Source organism: Leopardus geoffroyi, chromosome B1 (genome assembly GCF_018350155.1).
Source record: "Leopardus geoffroyi isolate Oge1 chromosome B1, O.geoffroyi_Oge1_pat1.0, whole genome shotgun sequence".
In the NCBI taxonomy this organism is placed as follows: Eukaryota; Metazoa; Chordata; class Mammalia; order Carnivora; family Felidae; genus Leopardus; species Leopardus geoffroyi.
The window spans coordinates 51002479-51022923 of NC_059327.1; the positions used below are offsets into that span (position 1 = coordinate 51002479).

At 40.6% G+C, this 20445-nt stretch overlaps 1 protein-coding gene across 17 annotated transcripts in view; it reads left to right on the forward strand.

Moving 5' to 3' along the window:
• The window catches only part of MSRA (methionine sulfoxide reductase A), a 547769-nt gene that overhangs the window by 337573 nt on the left and 189751 nt on the right, over nucleotides 1-20445 (forward strand). For all 17 annotated transcript variants that reach the window (XR_006708415.1, XM_045461958.1, XM_045461927.1 and 14 more), the window contains one exon: nucleotides 6420-6526. Coding sequence is in view for 16 of the 17 variants with exons in the window: in XM_045461958.1 (XP_045317914.1) it covers nucleotides 6420-6526 (107 nt within the window). In the remaining variant the exon portion in view is untranslated. The remainder of the gene's footprint in view (nucleotides 1-6419; nucleotides 6527-20445) is intronic.

Genomic DNA, 20445 nt, shown 5'->3' on the forward strand with positions numbered 1-20445 from the left:
TGAAGGCACCATGCTGTTCCATAATCCTTACTTTTGTCCTTCCACTTTCTGGAGAATGCCTTTCACCCCTTGTGCCCATCTACTGCTCTTTCAAGACAAAGTCACTTTCTCTATACAGCCTTTCAGGACTTAGGCCTTTCCCATATTGATCAGGTGAACTTAGCCTCTCCCTTCTCTGAATCCCTGTATTTTTCTAACTTACATAGATTTTTTCCCATAGCACCTTGTTATGGACTGAATATTTTTGTTACCCCCAAATCCATACGTTGAAAGCTAATCCCCAATGTAATCTCCAATGTGAAGGTAGAGCCCTCATGAACGGGATTAGTGTCCTTTTAAGAAGAGGCTAGAGAACTGGTCCTTTCTCTCTCTCTCTCTTTCTCTCTTTACCATGTAAAGATAATGCAAGAAGACAGCTGTCTGCAATCAGAAAGAAGGCTGTCCCCAGGCACTGAATCAGCCAGTACCTTGATCTAGGACTTCCAGCCTCCCAAACTGTAATAAATAATGTTTTGTTGTTGCTAAGCCACCCAGTGTGTGATATTGTGTTTTAGCAGCCTGAATTAAGACACCCCTGTATACTTGATTGTGCTTACTGGTTTCCATGTGTTTCCCCTTACTGTCCTGGGAGTATGACCTACTTGAAAAATAAGCCTTGGGGTACCTGGCTGTCTCAGTCAGTTAAGCGTCTGACTTCAGCTCAGGTCATGATCTCATGGTCCGTGAGTTCAAGCCCTGCATTGGGCTCTGTGCTGACAGCTTGGAGCCTGGAGTCTGCTTTGGATTCTGTGTTTCCCCCTCTCTCTGCCCCTCCTCCACTTGCTCTCTTTCTCTCTCTCTGTCTCTCTCTCTCTCCAAAAATAAATAAATATTTTAAAAATATTTAAAAAAAAGAATGTGTCTTATTTCTGAATCTCAGTACCTAGTACCTTGCCTAAGACAGGACAAAATGGATGGATGGGTGGAAGGCAGGAAAGCACACGATTAGAAAGAAGGGCCTTTTAACTATTTTTCCAGTGATTTTAACTATTTCTTTCAAACACTCTGCAGATCTTTCCCCTTTTGCAGTACCCCAGTGGCCGTGAGCTCAGGAGATACAAGATAATGCTGAAAGCCTGATTTTTCCAAACTTAAGTTCAGAACTCAAGAGTGAGACATTGCTTTGGAAAGCTCTTCATGGGTAGGGGCAGGTATAGGAGAATTCACTCAAAGAGTTTTTCCCTTTCTTGGGTTTGTTTTCCACTGAAATTAGCAGAGTTAAAGTTTTCATTAGGAAGATACTTCTGCTAAAAAATGTAATAAAGAGTTGAAAGCTAGCACATTTCTCCCCACATAAAAATGGATTTTGATTCTCTCTTTGGATTTTTCTGTGTGACTTTTACTGCATGGGTATCTGAGGGAAGAGTATTATTTAATGCTTTTCAGGGGATGAAAAGGGTTGTGCCTAGAGTATCTTGTGTGACATCATTTATTATTTTTATTTCAAACTAGTAATTCTGAAACATTCCAAGATTCTTAAAAGTTGTAAAAATGAAAGTGCTTATCACCTACATATTTTTTTATACTCCACAAAGTGTTTTACAGGTTTCATCTCATTTACTCCTCACAACAAACCTATAGTTTAGGTCCTTATAATCCTTATTTTACACATGAGGTTTGGAGCTCAGAAAGATTAGGTAATTTACATAAAGCATGTCAGTGGCAGAGTCAGACTTAAAAAACAAGGTCTTGTTGCTCTGAGTCCTAGGCTTCTTATGAGAGATTTAGTGAACAGGTTTTTCTCACATGTGAATTACTGTTTTGTGTTCCTAACATAAACCAATGGAGGTTGAAAGAAATGATGAAAAATTTAATGATGCTAAACATCTGTAAATGCAATGTATTAAAAATAACGAGAACAGAAAATCCATAGTTCTACAGGTTTTTCTAGTTGTTGAGCATCAAATCATATTTCCCAGTGAGCTATCTGTTTCCAAATTTTAAGCTCCTATCCTTCTAATAAGCCTCTTCATCAGTGAACTGAAAGGTACACGCATTGGATTTAACCAAACACACACACAAGGATGTCGATACGTAGGCATGGTTTTAAGATATTAATATCTCCTCCTCAGGATGAATTTTGATGGAAAAAAAATTTCGGTCAAATTAACACTGTTGTTCATGAGTATACCAGAGCATTAATGCCTTATCCAGTATCACTCAAAATTCAAGAGTGTCTGCATAAAAGCTTTGATATTTTCTCTCTATCCCCTACTGTATCACTTTAGCACTTTCTTGTCTTCCTTCCTGGCCAGGCAGGGGTTTAGCCAGAGTGACTGGGAGGAGAGCATGCATTGGTTCTGATGTGGGGAGCTGTCAGTTTTGTTAGAACATCCAAGAAGAGTGGGGATCAGAAGGTCAGGGCTGTAAATTCAATCTTTAAGACTTGAAGATGGCAGCTGTAACAGTGTGAATAATTCCCATCTTTCCAACGGATGAATAGTCAGTTTGTGTTAGTGCAAATGGGAAAGGTGCGAGGAGTCTGGAGCAGAGCTGTGGATAATACCCACTATGTTACTCCTCTCTATAGCTGTCTGGGGTGAGTTGAGGACAGCCCAAATCTGCACAAAGAAAACAAGGACAACACTGACAGGAGCCCTATTGGTAATTAGCAGGTGATCAACTTAGAATTTAATTCAAGGGATCGTGGCTTCAGGGAAGGACTTATAAACCCCTATCCTGGATTGTAGTAGTAGTATAACCCATAATTACATAAAGAATGCATGGATTGTTTTTTACAAAAATGCATTGCCTTACATACTTGCCTAGAAATGACAGTCATGTGCATCTTTTCTGCTCAACCGCACAATTTTATGGAATCTCCCAGATGTCTCTACCCCGTAGGCTGTCATGTCACTACAAGAGAAGCTCTAAATGTGGTTGTAAATCTAAATGTTTCATTGTGCATTCTTCTATCAGACTACCTGTGAAAATATGATCAGTGGAAGAGACTGCTGTTATACAGTTTCCTTGGAATAATTCTTAACTATTCCCATCTTGTTTGCTAAAAAGCCAGTTTTTATTCATAAGCAACAATTCCTCATAATCCTAGGATAATTCAAGGATCTTCATCCAAATGCAGAGATATTTGTTGTCTTCAATGTACAAGGCATATGGAATCTTAGCAAAATTTGTTGAAAAATATACATAAATCACACCTGCATGTTCTCTTTTACTCACATACTAGTTTATCTTCCAAAAGAAAGGAAACTTGAATCGATTTAACCAACTCCACATGAAGACCCTACTGTTGTGCATCTTGTGCTGACTGGAGATGGGTCAGATTTTACTAAAAATCAGCCATCCAGCAATCTTTTTCTTCATGGAGAATATTTAAGAGGGGACAATAATGCTCCATCACGGCATTGTGCACAAAAGGATGTGAAGTAGTCATGCAAGAAAAGCCTTACTTATAAGTGAAGGAGGGAATATTGAAGAAGACAAAGAAAAAAATATTGCCACTGTGCCATTCTGGAATGTATATTTATCCAGTGTCTTAAATTATACTAGAATGTGGAACCCTGGGGTTTGCTTTTATTCATTGCTGTATCCTCAGCATCTGGAAAAGTACTTGGCACATATTAGGTGCTTAATAAATAATACTGTAACAGTATTTATATAGCATATCCTATAAAAATATTTACACTGTAATAACACTTATATATTGTATAGTATAATAACCATACCATGATACTTATGTGAATATATAACTTATACAGAAATAGGTATTCTAATGTGGTATTACACAGTGCTTATTGGAGGCATGGGCTGGCTTATTATATATTATTAAATTAATATTTTGGTGTCATTGGTATTGGCTCTTTAAGCCACTAATTAGTTCCTGGTCCCCACGTGGCCTTTGTGTATCAAGGTGAGGATGGGACTCTGAGGGTGGGAGAATGGAATTTCTAGGAAGTCAGCCAAGCTGGCGTGTGAACAAATAGGTGCCAGAAATACCTTCCACCCTATGCACAAGTACACGTTACACACCATAGATAGCCATAGGCTTGACCCTAAATCCTGCTAGTTTGTTATTATTTAGACCTCTATTTTTAGCTTGTAGTTTTGATCATGAATTCTAGCTTGTCAATTCATTTACCGCCATAGTGAACCTTTGGTGTCTTCAGCTACTGCCCTTCCCTCTACTAGTCAAACGTATTAGCTCATTGGCAGCTTTTTCCTAGAGTTCTTAAGAAACATGATTTTATTTACGTTTGAATTAAAATTTTATTTACAAAGGAAAAAGCACTTTGATTAATTGATTTGGACTACAGTATTGATTGCAGGGCCTTGGGTCACAAGATATAAACTCATACATTCTTCATGCAACAAATATTGATGGAAGTGTATCCATCAGTCTGATGCTATACCAGGTACTATGTCTGTAAGGCTCTGCCCTCTGGAAGGCTCACAGACGAGGAAGAGGGACAACCACATAATAACAATGTAGCATGATAAAACCTCTAAGAGAGAGACCTGCCCAAAGGAGTCAGTGATTGGCACAGCTGTAAGGAACACTCAGGGAAACTTCTGTCAAGTGAAGATGCTTCAACTAAGTCTTGAAGGCTGGATAGGAGTTCAGTGTAAAAGTGTGTGCATCCCGGGAGAATTGGGGGCAGGTGGAGGAAGCATTGTACACTACAAACCTCAGAAATGGCAGAGTCAGGTTTTCCTCAACACATTATTGGAATTAAAAATGTTGCTGATGTGTTACACAAAACCTTGAAAATATCTGAGCAAACTCTAAACTCTTGCTACTCAAAATGCGTCTGGTGGTCAGCACCACCCATGAGCAGATTAGAAATACAGAATCTCACTCAGGCTCACCATAGACCTACCAGACCAGAATCTGCATTTTAACAGTATCCCCAGGTAATTCACATATACATTAACATCTGTAAGTACAAAGGCAAAGCCGTTCTTTTTGGAAGATTGAATCTTCTGTCAGAGGAGTTTTGGGCACTTTTAAAACTGAAACTGATAATTGAATAATGCAGTAGACATGTGTGAAGTTCATTTTGACAACAGCATGGAAATCTATAGGAGATCTATAGTAAGCCTGTGGCTGTTTAACTTTGGGGACTAAATTTTTCAGTTAGAAATTGATCACTATCTACACTTTAGCTGCTGCAAAGGGGTGGAAAATGGGCTAGGCTCACCTCTTTTCCTTTAAGGAAAAGGCCCACGTTTTCCTTTGATTGGATGGATGACCTTAGGCGAACTCTTCAAACTCACTGAGCCTCAGTTATTTCATCATTTATAGGCATCTCCTTATTTGCCAAGTGAGGGACCATGGTACCTGCCACACAGGTGTCTCAGTAGGATCCAAAGAAATAATGTGTGGCACAATGCTTTGCAAGTGAGGAATGGAATAGGTTATGATTTAAATATCTGCATAGAAAAATACATATTTGTAGAGCATTTACTATGATCTAAGACCTACAATAAACTTACCTAAGTTCAAATATATTTGTTATAATTAAAATAAGCAAAGCAGAACAGATATATTTCATGCTTGTTTAAGGAGAGTAGTGTCAAGAGGAAATTAAAACAAGCACTTAGTAATGTATGCATCCCTGTGTTTTTGCAGTGTTATTTATAATAACCAAGATATGGAAGCAATGTTAAGTGTTAATTGATGGATAAATGGATAAATGTTATATATATATATATATATATATATATATATATATATATATATACACACACACACACACACACACTATATACACACACACACGCAGACATATATACACATGTGTATATATGTGTGTGTGTGTATATATATATATATATATATATATATATATAATGGAATATTACTCAGCCATCTAAAAGAATGAGATCTTGCTATCTGTGACAACAGGATTGGGCCTAGAGGATATTATGCTAAGTGAAATAAGTAAAACAGAGAAGGACAAAAACCATATGATTCACATATTTGTGGAGTCTAAAAACCAAAACAAAGAAACAAACAAAACGCAGAAACAGATCCGTAAATACAGAGAACAAACTGATGGTTCCCAGAGGGGAGGTGTTGTTGGAGATGGGTGAAAAGTGGTGAAGAGGTGCCAGCTGCCAGTTATGGAATGGATAAGTCAAGGGCATGAAAGGTACAGCATAGGGAATATAGTCAAAGGTGTTGTAATAGTGTTGTATGATGACAGATGGTAGGTACACTTGTGGTGAGTGTAGCATAAGGTTAAGACTTTGGTAAATCACTAAGTTCTATACATGAAACTAATATAACATTGCGTGTCAACCATACTTCATTAAAAAAAAAAAAACAAGCACTTAGTACATGAATCATAGAAAACTTGTGACACTGGCCTTGTTGCTCAGTCTACTCCAGTAATCCTTTCTGATCTCCACTTTCCCAGGCATGCGCCAAGGCAATGACCATGGTTCTCAATACCGCTCAGCCATCTATCCAACCTCTACCAAGCACCTGGAGGTGGCCCTGAGATCTAAAGAAGACTACCAGAAGGTAGGGTCTCCTCTTGGTCCCAGATGCCCACTGTTGGCCCCCACCAACTCAGACCCCACCTGTAGAGGGAGAGTCTGGTTGTTTTCACCTGGCACTGTTCTATTTACATAGTTTTTGGAAATGTCTGTCATCTTCTGCTCTATAAATATGCTACATCATATTTTAGGAGTAGGCCCTTGTGCATTTCTCATAAAATCAACTCATCCAGATGAATATGTATCTTCTTTTCTCTCTATCTCTCTCTGCCTCTATCTCTTGCTGGATCTCATTTTTTCTTTCTTCTGTCTATAATTATTTGTTCAGGATGCTGTAACAAAGCACCACAGACTACCACAGACTAGGTGTCTTAAGCAACAGAAATGCATTGTCTCATGGTTATGGAGGCTGGAAGTCCAAAATCAAGGTGCTGGCTCTGCTGAGTCAGTTCCTGCTGAGGCTTGCCACAGAGGGCTCTGCCCCAGGCCCCTTTCCTTGGCTTATAGATGGCTGTCTTCTCCCTGTGTCTTTTTTACATTGTCTTTCCTCTATCATATCTGTTTCTGTGTCCAAATTTCCCCTTGTTTTGACAATTCCAGCCATAGTGAATTGTAGTCCAACATAATGCCCACATTTTAACTTGATTACCTCTGTAAAGACAGTATCTCCAAATAAGCTTACATTCTGAGATACTGGGTGGGGGGGGTGGAATTTCAACTTATCTTTTTTGGGGAACATGGTTAAACCCAGAATACTCATTCTTTCTTGCTAGTAACAGGAGATTAAATTATAATAAAAACACTTCTCAGAAATATAGATACTACATCATGAAATAATTATTTTTACTATTGTATAATACTTAAAAAAATCCAATAGAGCTTTCGTTTCTTTTAAAAGTAACTTGAGTTGCTTTAATTCTTAGAACTTTGTGATATTGTTTACATTTTAATTATTGTTATATTTTCTGATTTAGATTTATGCTTAACAATGAGGCCATTAGCTACTGTAATGCTGGTCTATTTTAGTATTAATATGAAAAGTCTGATATGTAACAGTTCCCAGCAATCTGTGGGATCTCCATCTAACCCCCATGGTGGCAAGGTGGCAGTGAGGAAGAGAGAGAGACAAGAGTGTATCTACTGATAAAAAATAGCAGGACATGGGGCGCCTGGGTGGCGCAGTCAGTTAAGCGTCCGACTTCAGCCAGGTCACGATCTCGCGGTCCGTGAGTTCGAGCCCCGCGTCAGGCTCTGGGCTGATGGCTCAGAGCCTGGAGCCTGTTTCCGATTCTGTGTCTCCCTCTCTCTCTGCCCCTCCCCCGTTCATGCTCTGTCTCTCTCTGTCCCAAAAATAAATAAACGTTGAAAAAAAAAATTAAAAAAAAAAAAAGTAGCAGGACATGAAGTTCATGGTCAGTTCAACTCTGGAAAGCAGAGAAGGCTAAGGGAGATGCTGATAGGGCTTTATTTATTTTCAGCACACCTCCTCCCTCCAGGGCTATGATGTCTGCTTGGGGATAATAGTCAGCAGCCTCTGGGATGGCTCTCAGTGGTTTCTGCCCTTGTGTAAACCCCTCTCCTTGAGTGTGGGCTAAATTTAATGACTCATTCCCAATGAATGACAGAAGTGGTGTGATGTTACTTCTGAGATGAGTTTATTAAAAGATCCGGGCTTCCATCTTGGAGGCCCTCTCTCATTGTCTCTTGGATCACTTGCCCTAAGGGAAATGAGCTGCCATGTTGTGAGGCAGCCCTGTGTAAAGGTCCCTGTGGCAAGGGGCAAAGGCTTCCAAGAACGACATGAGTAAGCTTAGAAGCTCCTCAGCCCCAGTCAAGCTTACTGGTGGGACGGCATCTCCAGTTGACAGTTGGACTGCAACCTCATGAAAGGTCTTAAGCCAGAGGCACCTAGCTAAGCAGTGCTACAGAAACCACAAGATAATAAGCTTTTGTTGTTTTAAGTTGCTAAGTTTTGGAATAATTCATGTATACTTATATTGCCATTCTCAAAAGCTTTTCACCGCAAATTATCCTTTCTTATGTCTCTTTTCATCATGACTTTTCTGATAATCGTGGGCTTACCTGGGCATATGTGGTAGTGGTTAAGCATGTAGCCTCTAGCACCAAATAGTCTCAATTCATATGTCAGCTGTGGAACTTTTTATCAAGTCACTTAGAAAACTGTATATCTTACTTAACTCAAACAAACCTGTAAGGATGAGAGACCTCATTATTATCCTCATATTTCAGATGCCCAGAGTCATAATGTTAAGTCAGTAGAGTAACTAGAATTACAGAAAAACAAACCAAATGCAGGGAGATGAGTCGGACAGCTGATGCAGGGCTCTAGGACAGAAACAATAGGAGCCTTCTCTAGGGTGCTGCCAGTCAGAGTGGAATAAGGGATATTTAGGAAGTAAAATAATAGATCTTGGAACTTGATTAGAAGTGGAGAAAAAGTGAGTGGGAGGAGTCCAGGGTAATTTATACGTTTCTGGCTTGTGATATTGTATATGAAGGTATGGAGGTGCAGAGGTGGATTTGTTGTGAAGGTAAGTTAAGTCTGAGCATGTGGAGTTTAAGGTACCTGTGATCTGGGCATCCAGGTGGTTTTTAGGAGAAGACATGGGCTGTTCCTTCCTTGCAGGGAGGGTTGTTGTGACTGTTAACTGGGTTAATGCTTATATGGCACATGGCTTCACACATAATAAGTGCTCAACAAGTGGTAGCCCTTATTATTATTGGGAGTTATCAACTTGGTTAGTGAAGCCCTAGTTGCTGGTACAGTCACTTCGGGGAAGTGATAAGAGATGAGAGGAGAAGGCTCAGGACTGGTGGAATACCAACATTTGAGAGGTTGGGTAGGGAAATGCCTATGGCAGGCAAATGACGTGATATTCTGGTGTTCACAGTGAGGATTTTAAGTTCCAAAGGTCAATGCCTTCCAGGTGATGATGAAGAAGTTAACATGATTTTTTGGTTTCTGCCCCAACATAGTTTCTTACCCTTAGCTGTGAGTGGAGCCCATGTTGATTTAGATAACTGATACACATAGGAAATAAAATTTAGATATTAAATATTAATAAACTTTTAATAACTTCTCCATTATTTTTGTAGATTTGGGGAATATTAATGTTATATTCTAGATAGTTTTTCTAACCACATGCTTTTTGGGTGTTTTGTACCTAAGCATATGGGATACCCATACATGTACACCTTTTTGCTTGGTTTTTAAAAGTAGGGTCTTTTTTTTTTTTATAAAGATTGGGGTCTTCTGTCCTCCCAGTATCCAAATATCCATTGCTGTTAATGTAACCACATATAATTGCTTTATTATCAACTCAGAGAACAAATACTCTCATGTTTCTTTTATTTTACCACATAAATAAAAGTGGCCCTGCATCCCCCCAATAGATGAGTGGCAAGTCCAGTACTTGTCTCCTGGCTAACTGGCTAAAACCCAGAGAGTCTTGACTCTAGACCAGCACCTCCAGTACAACTTTCTGCCACGATGGCCAGTGGTCTCTTCTGTACTCTCCAGTACAATAGCCACTAGCCACATGTGGATATTGAACATTGAAGTGTGGTTAATGTGACTGAGAGCTGAGTGTTTTGTTTTGTTTTATTTTAATTTAATTAATTTAATTGTATATTTAAATAGCCACGTGTGGCTAGTGGCTACCTGATTAGACAGCATAGCAGTCTATGAGGGGTGTGTGTATCTATGTTGAAGGGAGCATGGGGCATGCCAGTCTGGCTCCCTGCCTGAAGACTCTATTCCAAGCCTTCTGCTCTTGTGTTGGCTTATTGCAAGAGCATGGGACTGCCATGGAGCACAGTCCTCATGGCCATCAGAGATGCTGCACCAGGAACTGCTCCCTCCCTTTCTTTTTGGAGATACACAGCATGAGGGTCAGGTAGTTTTCCTTTCAGTCACCACAGGAAAGAGCTGAATACTGAAAGCCACAACCCTGGGGACCTTGGCTGAGCTCAGTCAAGTGCAGAGGTGTCTTTCCATTCTTGATACAGTCCTTGCCCAGGAGTCCTGGGTCAGGATTTATCCTTCTGTCCCACCTTGAGCACCAGGAACTACTGTCTCCTTTCCCCCTTTTCAGATCTACACCATGAGGGGTCAAATCATTTTCCATTTTGGGAACCAAAGAATGAAGGCCCTCATTGTGTCACCTTCCTTGGTGAACAATAGGGCTAATTGCATATACCTGCACTCGGTGACCACTATAATTTTTATCTTAGTCCAGATCCCATGGAAAACAGAGCCTGTGACAAAGGCTTGTGTGTGAGGACTTACTTGGGAGTGCAGTGCCATGGAGGAGGAGTAAGGGGCAGGGGGCCTGGAAAAGTAAAAGAGGGAGAACCAATATAACTCGGTCTGTGCTATCAGTGATGGGTTGTTTGGTCCCTGTGAAATGACTAGTCCTTTTGGGAGAAGAAGGGAAACATATGTCTGTTGGATGCCATTCCCCACGGGTTCACTCTGTGCTTCTGGGTCGCACGTGGGTGGACTTAGGAGACTATGTCCCTGCAGCAGGAGGCAGGAAGCACATGGCATGAGTGTGAGACAAATTGCTGGAGGGCTCACCTGCATAAAACTAATCAGAGTCCATCCAGAGCTGAGCACTGCAGTGGGAACTGGAGGAGAGACAGGTGAGGCTGAGAGGATCTGAGCTGGTGCATGAGAGGTGGCTGATGCGACCGTCTACAGAAGGTCCTTTAGCCACTCCACCTCATCCGGGCCAGGCAGCTGACCGACTACAAAGCCTTGAGGATGATCTACCATGATTTTGTGCTTTCTGGCACCTCTGTTAGAGCAGAGAAAGAAAAAGACAATTTTATTTTTCAACAGACATCCTGTTACAAGCAGATAGTTATATACTATACCATTACATGTGTAGTGTATATATTTACATATCGTTTATGTATGTAGCTATATAATGACGATGCTGCTGCTGCTGGTAGACAGCAACACCAGAACCAACTGAGTGCTTACTCCATGCTCATTACTATTTTAAACACTTTATATACATGAAGTCATTTGTATATCTCTGACTCTATTTATCTATATACATACATAGATATAATGGATATGTTTAGATATAGGTATGCATGTATCTCTTAGTACCATTATGTAGAATTGTATATATTCATGTGTTTCTTGTTCCTAGTTTTGAAAGTTGTATAAATTTCTAACTGTCCACTCAATTGGTATAATTGATAATATACACACCAAAAAAAATCACTAATTTGCAGTGCCTGTGAGAGGTGATATAATTAGCTTTTGCACCATAAAGAACTTGATCTGTGCTTTTGAATTTACCTTAAAAAGTAAATGTGGTTGCTAATAGATCCCACAAAGCAGGAAGAGAGTCTCAGATATCACCAGTTGCCTTAACAGGTGAGTAAAGGAGAGGAGAAAGCTAAAGAGTTGACTCCTGGAACCTGGAATTGGCTTTCCTGGGTTTTCTACCTAAGGTAACCTTGCACAAATTCCTGAAACAACAAGGTGTTTAATCTAGGGAGAGTCATTTCTTAACAGTACTAGACTGAGGTCTAGGATTTGTAATCTCATCACAAAAATATAGGTTTATTTCTGAGATTGGAAGATTCTGCACATGACTCATTCCATGCATTTTATGTACACTCATTTCCCCTTTAAGAGTTGGCATTTCCAGCCCTGTCATTACATTCTGGGAATTCATCTTATTTGAGTCCTGGTGGGACCCCTATGCACTAACTATAACATTGACTTAGGTTACTAATTTAATAGTCTTCACTAGTTTGCCCCCAGTGACCCCCTAGTAACCAGCTTCTTCAGCAACTTCTTTATACTTGGAGTTTAGAGTGACAGTATTGCTTACCACGGAGCAGCCATTTGAACATAAAATTAGCTGATTTTATCACAGGGACCAATTGTTGAGCTAATTAGATGTGCAGTACTGCTGATGAGCCAGAAACCCAAAGTGATTTTCCATCTAAACTGTGGTTTTCTGCAAAGTTGGCTGGGTTGTAGATACCAGACTCACCAACGACCTTAGGAAAGGAAAAATGGCTGAAGAAATTTGTGAATTTTCATTCTTAAAGGAGTCTGGAAAACCTTACAGAAGGGGATCTGAGTGAAAATCAAACATCACACTGGACTCATTGACCTTGGAAGTGCTGGATTCTGTTCACAGAGTAGGACAGCTGCTTCATGTTCTTCATGAGCCAAAGACTTCGCACAAAATATTAGCTTTTCTTAACTGCATTTTCATATTTTTTTCCTTGAGTTTCATGATGGAATTATTTCCTCATGGTCTTAAGTGGAGATAATCTAATGTATTATTAATTGCTTTTGGAATATCAAATATAAACAGCTTATCTCCCAAGTGGACCTGTCATGACATGTGCTAATATTCCAAACTGAAATGTGGCCTCTTGTGGGAGATGGGTGTTCAGATGCAATTCTCATACCCTGAAAATGCAACTCCTCCTCATTTAGGAGTCAAATCTTTTGATCACTGATAGGTTTTGTTTCTTGAAATTTGATAGAGAATTAAAAAGTCTGAAGATAGTTTTCCTGGTCACATGACCTATCTCTTTCTCAACCTCTCAAAACTTCATGAACAGCCTTTCCTCTGGATAACCTTTTTGGGTGAATGCTAAATTATCAACCATGTGCCAAATATAAAAACAGTGTTTTAAAATCTGTCTCTATCAGTCTCTCAGTCTGTTTGTTCATCCATCCATCCACTCACCCACCCACCCATCCATCCATTCATCTGTATCTTCAACATAGCTATAATCTCCAAGTATTTGCCATATTTTATCTTAAGTTTCAGTTATCCTGCAGTCTGTCATCTGTCATCTATACTCCATATAGTGTCATTTTAAAGAAAAGTACTCAAAGTGAAAGATTAAAAACAGTTTGCAATGATTGGATTACACCAGCATTTTTTAGGTTTGCTTCAGCTTTGATTATTTAATTTTCTTTCCCAAATTTTGAAATCATAGTAGAATTTTGTTCAGGTCTGATTATTCAGTTTTCTTCCCTGAGCACTTAGGCTATAGCCAGATAGTCAGTGACTGCCCATGCTCTCCAGTTAAGCCCTGACAAGTTGTGGTTTGGCTGCTCAGTGTGTGTGCCTGTGAGAGAGAGAGAGAGAGGGAGAGAGAGAGGGAGCAGATTTCGTTTCCAAATAACCTATCTACCTGTGCTACCAATTAAATTTTTGCTTCTTTTCTCTGGCATAGTTTAAATGCCATCATCTTTATACTGCTGACTCAAAATTTCTGGGCCAGAACTACTCCCTGGGCTATAGATCCCCATATTCCACTGCCTACTTGTTAATTCTCCTTACTTGTCAGCATAATCTTTCCTAAACTGGGAGGCTTGATTCCCACCCCTCCCCCCACACCATAACAAGCCCCACAGCTTTTTTCTGACACCGCCCCCAACCCATTGCCTGTCCTCCCAGCCATCATCTTCTAACTTGCTTAAGCAAGATCTCTATGAGTCCTCACTGATTCACCCTTTCCCTTACTCCTCACCTCTGGTTAATCAGATTAACCTACCGTCTGCTTCTCAGATATGTCCCTCCTGTGCCTACTTCTCGCTCATTTTCATATTCACTGTCATAGTCGGGCTACTGTTATCTGTTCCTAGACTACTGGGCTATGTACCTCTCCACTACTAGCCACCCACACAGGGCAGCCAGAGCGACTTCCTAAATCTAATTCCAGTCATTTCCTTGCCCTGTGTCAAACTCATCTGTGGCTTCCCTACTACATTGAGAATGAAATCCAAACAATCATTTTGCCATCTTTCCATGAGACATCTTCTAGTCAGAGTGCCTAATTACCATGGTATATCTAAGAATTAACATACAATTCTTGCTCAGAGCTCCAAACCTTCTAATAAAGCTCAAGAACTTCTGGAATTCTGGGGACTTAGGATGAGAACCATGGTCACTCATAGAAAATTTTACGGCTATTCAGTGAACATTATAATAAATGTTTTTATGTTTCTTTGTATTTCAAAGTTAGTTCTTTTTTTTAAATTTTTTTTTAACTTTTATTTATTTTTGAGACAGAGAGAGACAGAGCATGAATGGGGGAGGGGCAGAGAGAGAGGGAGACACAGAATCAGAAGCAGGCTCCAGGCTCTGAGCCATCAGCCCAGAGCCCGATGCGGGGCTCGAACTCACGGACCGCGAGATCGTGACCTGAGCTGAAGTCGGCCGCTTAACTGACTGAGCCACCCAGGCGCCCCTCAAAGTTAGTTCTTAATGCAGAGTCACCGTTTCCACAAATAGACCAAATCTAGAGGTTTGAGGAATTGTTGCTTTGTCTAGTATGTGTTATATACCAGGAGGAAATAATTATTGAGTTAACCATAGTGTTCTTGACCCCAAAGCCTATCTTGAAAACTCTCTTGACAGAAGAAATTACTAAATGTCACATCGTAAAAGAATATTTGGTAAGATTAAGTCAGTGGTTGGTACATAAAACCATCTTCCTTTCTCTAATTTGCCATATCTCTGGCTTTTTGTCTCTGTCTTAGTTACAAATGGCCATTGCAGCTAGTTACCACAAACTTGGTGGCTTAAAACAACAGAAATTTATCTTCTCATAGTTCCAGAGCCCAGGAGTCTGAAATCAGTTTTGCTGGACCAAAATCAAGGTTTCATCTGGGCTGTGTTCCCTCCAGAGGCTCTCATGGACAATCCCTTTCTTGACTCTACTCCTTTAGTGACTGCTGACATTCCTTGGCATGTGGCCACATCACTCCATTCTCTGCCTCAATGGTCACATTGCCTCCTCCTATTCTGTGTGTCTGATCTTCCTATGCCTCTTATAAGGACACGATTGTATTTAGGGCCCACCTGATAATACGAGATAATCTCCCTGTCTCCAGATCCTTAGTTTAATCACATCTCTGAAGTCTTTGCCATATAAAATAACATTCACATGTTCCAGGGATCAGGCCATCGACATTCGGAGGTGCTATTATTTAGCCTTCCACAGTCTCCAGATTTGGTTTCCAGATTACCACTGTCACGTGTCCAGCCTTAAATGGGAGACTGAAACGGGGAGCTCTTCTCTTCTGGGCTTCTCAGGAGAGTCAAGCCATGTTCGTTGAGTGGGCACCCATCTGGGTTCTTCTGGATCCCGGAGCTAAACACAGAATACACTCAATTCTCCAGAGAGGATGGGGCTTGATCTCTTTCTTAAGGTCCTTGTCTAGTTTTGAAGGGAGATAAACATTCACATAAGCTTTTCCCCTTTCAAATATATCTACCTTCAAAAAAGACCCAACTTCACCCCTATACTACTTACCAAAATAAAGTAACAGACCAAAAATAACACCAGAAAAAAAAAATCCTAGGAGCTAGATTTTGGGGACAAAAGTGTGTGTGGTGTGTGTGTGTGTGTGTGTGTGTGTGTGTGTGTGTAATCAAAATAATGTTTGAATGGTTGGCAAGAATGTTCTAGTACTCTCTTAGTCACTTAACATCAATGAGTCCTTGACTTCTCTGGTCTTCATTTTAAATTACCTAACAAAATTTCCTCAAAGGTTTATTGTAGGAATTAAATGAGACTTTATATATATGTAAAATACTCCTTATTATGGACTGAATATTTATATAAGTAAATTAATACATCCATCATGCATAGTAGCACACATACATACTGCTAGCATGTAGTAGTCAGCCAATGTATATTAATTGAAGCTGAGACCCTTCAGTTTTCCAATCCAAAAAACAGTGTTTTTTTTTTAATTTTTATGTATTTTTGAGAGAGAGAGAGAGACAGAGTGCAAGTGGGGAGGGACAGAGAGAGAGAGGGAGACACAGAATCTGAAGCAGGCTCCAGGCTCTGAGTGGTTAGCACAGAGCCCTGTGGGGGCTCGAAATCACAAACCAGAGAATATGACCTGAGCTGAAGTCAGACGCCTAACCAACTGAGCCACCCAGGCGTCCCCAGAAAGCAGTTTTAATTATGTCAACTCAACTGAAGAAGTTAAATATATTCAATAAATATCCAGTTATGCTATAATCATCATCCTGTAACTGGATCTGATAATTCCCTACCAGGAGATACAGATCCTTTGTTTCCTTGTAAGCTTCTATAAGTCTGAAAATTTGAAAATATCCTTCCTTCCTTGTTTGACCCCATCTTCCTCAGGAAATTAATACATGGATTACCTTATCAAATATTAACTATGTACTGATTAGTTGTCATATTTGCATTACAGTTGTTTCAAACATAGCTATCTGAAGAAGGAACTCATGAAGTTGGTTATAATAAACTATGCTATACACAGTCACAAAAGTCCTTATGTCATAAATGCTGTCCCTTGTAGAACATTTCGTAGAACTGTCCTAACACTAAACTCTTTGGGGGCCCCTAGTCACCCTTGTTTCCCCTAAGGCCCGGTACTGTGCTTGGCACCTAGTAGCAAATATTTGTTGTCCTGAACTGAAGATATGGAGCAGGATAAAGAAGCCCATTGTTACCCCTTGTTATGGGCTGGATATTTGTGTTCCTCAGACGTTATATGTTGAAGCACTAACCTCCCAGTGTGACGGAATTTGGAGATGGGGCTTTGGGAAGTAATTAGGGTTAGATGAGGTCATGAGGATGGAACCCCACCATGGGATTAGTGTCCTTAAAAGAAGAGACATTGGAGTGCTCTCTCTCTTTCTCTCCACGTGCACACAAAGAAGAGGTCATGTGTGCCCACAATGAGATGGTAGGCTGTCTTTAAGTCATGAGAAGAGTCCTCACAATGAAATCTCTGCTGGCGCCTCCATCTGAGACTTCCCAGCCTCTAGAACTGTGAGAAATAAAGGTTGTGTTTAAGTGCCCCAGCCTGTGGTTCTTTGTTACAGCAGCCTAAGCTGACAGTTACCTTGGAGGGGTGGGAAGAACCACAGCTTTGGATGAGAACACCTGGCAGCCTTGCTCTACCTTTACCAACCATGACCTTGGACAGGTCTTTACAGCTCTAGTTCCTTGTCTATAAAATGAGGAGAATAAGAACAGAACTCCTTATAAATCTTGAGTTTTCAGTGCTTTGTGTCATACTACACAAGTGACCCTTGTCCTTATACTGGGAGGTAGTTCAGGATCTGTTCTCCTACCTGCCTTAGGAAGAAACCAGAGCTCAAAAGGCTTTATTCACATTTTCAAAGTGACCTAGATAGTACTTTTATTATTTATATATTTTTTAATATTCACTTATTTATTTTGAGAGAGAAAGAGCACATACGTGAGCAGGGGAGGGGCAGAAAGAGAGAGATTGAGAAAGAATCTCAAGCAGGCTCCACACTGTCAGTGCAGAGCCAATGCAGGGCTCAGACCCACGAACAATGAGATCATGACCTGAGCCGAAATCAAGAGTTAGATGTTTAATCAACTGAGCCACCCAGATGCCCCAGAGTTAGAGTCATTTGATTATGAATGCCTTGCTCAAATTTTGTGTGTGTGTGTGTGGGGGGGGGTATTTGGTAATCTGTCAAGCAGTTTACAAATATCAGGGTTTCATGGGGTGACTCCAGAGATGAGGCTGACTTCATTCTGCTTTTCCAAAGACCCCCCAATTCCAAACCATTGTGAAAAACATTGGATCAGAGAATCTTCCTTTCTGTCACGAATTGAGAAAGTGTCAAGGTTATTTCTGTGTCTTTGTTTATAGAGAAATGAGTAGGTTATCCATGGTTGGGAGTATCCCTGCTCGTTCTATTGTATGCTGTATGCTGTGATGTTAAAACCAGTAACTGCACTAAAAGATTCTGCTTTTACAAAACATCAAAAATCATTCCTCTGCATCAAAGGACCCTGAATAGAGTGGGTATTTTATAGTTTGGGGATTAGCCAGTTGTTGTTCTTCTTTTTAAATTTGTGGTGTTGTTTAAAGTGTGGAGTTATGGGTTTTAAATGTCCATGGAAAGACCCTGAATAATTCATTCACTTACCTTAGTCGAAGAGAAGAATCCCCCTTTGTATGCCCAGCAGTAAAGATGAAATTCCTCTTACACCCCTCTTGTACCTTTGCAGTTATCATTATAGGTATTGTTAAGAATTCTTAATAAGAACTTATGAAATAAATGTTTTAAAAATGCCCATTTCTGGGAGGCAGGCATCTATATTTCCATGTATGCAGCCATAGAGACAGCTAAATCTTTAGCCTTAATGGTTTAGTTGCATCTGGGTGATTATTTTCATTTCCACTTATCACTGTGTGTTAGACTCCCTGTGTATGAGTACAGATTGCCCTTTCTTGCACTGTATTTAGAAATATCTGCATTACCCCTGGGCATTTGTTCATTAATAGGGGGTGGGGAGAGGAAAAGCTTGTAATAATGGGCTTTACATATTATTAAACTGTGTGCATCCGCATTTGGATCCAAATGAAAAATCTGGTTGTGTTACTGCCCTCTGGTGGTTCTGGCCCATTGCTGCAGTGGCAGGAAGTTGCGGCCCCCAGGGCGGAGTTGGGCTTGTGGTGGCAGCTTCCAGGAGCAATGCTGACTGTTGGGCATTGCTGGGCCATCAGTCTTTCATTCATGTTCTGCATTTCATTCAAGTGCACTGCAGGAACCCTACGATTCCACTTACTGGCCAGAATAATGAGAGAAGAAAGCATTCTTGTGAGGACCAAGAAGACATTTTCATTTCAGTGGAGGTATATGTGCAAAATAACCATGACCTACATAGGATGAGAGTTGAGTGAACTCAAACTTTCCACGGGTTACACTCCTCCTCATCTTTCAAGGCCAGCATGGGAAAATGCAGGGGCTTTCAAAGTGTGACATATGTATCCCTTGTGTTATACAGGATTACTTTAAGGTATATCTAGATGAACCTCTTCAATTTTAATAGTTGCATGTTTATTTTAATATGTACTGGGAAACAAGCGGCGAGTGTTTGAAGTCCACAACTTCATGGACGCCATTGCGTAGACCAGGATATGGTGCCTACATCCACAGCTGCGTTCTTTGCAACAGGGTGTCACTTCTGCTCATTGGTTGACAGAACAAAAGCCCGTGGAGGTGGGTGGTTGACATGGATCACCAGTGGTTCTGCTGCTTGCTTGCGGTATGACCTTTGACTGCCAACCTCTCTAAGCTAGGGTTTCCTGATTTGTTAGGATAATAGCGACTACTTCTTAGGGTGTTAAGGCATCCTGTGATCTGGTGTATGTGTTGAGTGTGTATCACAGAAGAAGCTGTCTCGTTTCCCCACACCCCAGGACGCTTCTCAGAGCCTGCCTCCCTCCAGGTTCACATCATGCTTTGCCTGCTACACTTATTTCATCTTACCCATTACAAGCGTTTCCACATTTCTTTTCACTCTTGATTATAAGTGGGGCATCCTTTGCAACACTCCCGGTGGCACGTTGCACAAAGCAGCCACCCTGTGAATGAATGTTTGTCAGGGGACTTAAGCACAAGTGCAAAATAATTCTCAGCAACATTTTCCTCCGACGCATTCGGTGCATTTCATCTGTCAGATTAAGACTGGATCTATACCTTGTCCCTTATGCCTCCCTGATACATGTGGTCTGATAACAGGAACGAGATTAGGTTCCTGCCCATTGGCTGCAAGCAGGGAGGGAAAAAAGGCCTGCAGTGTCTTGTGTTTGCCTGCCACTAATATCCCCTCTTATCTTACCAACTAATATATAGGTTTATTCCGTGCACCCACATGCTCACACTCTACTGGTTAATTTCAGTAGCAGATAAGCGGAAGGCAGTGGAAACATTTTAAATACAGTATTTTATCTAGAATAGGATCTATTTTAGAGACAACAAAAGAGCCTTTGTTACTCAAGCAGGTAGATTTGTAAGGCTTGCCCTGGTTTAGTCTATATAAAATGGCCTGAGGAATGGTAAGATCAGAGAAACTACCCGTGGGGGAGGATAGTAGGAGCCCTCGCATGTT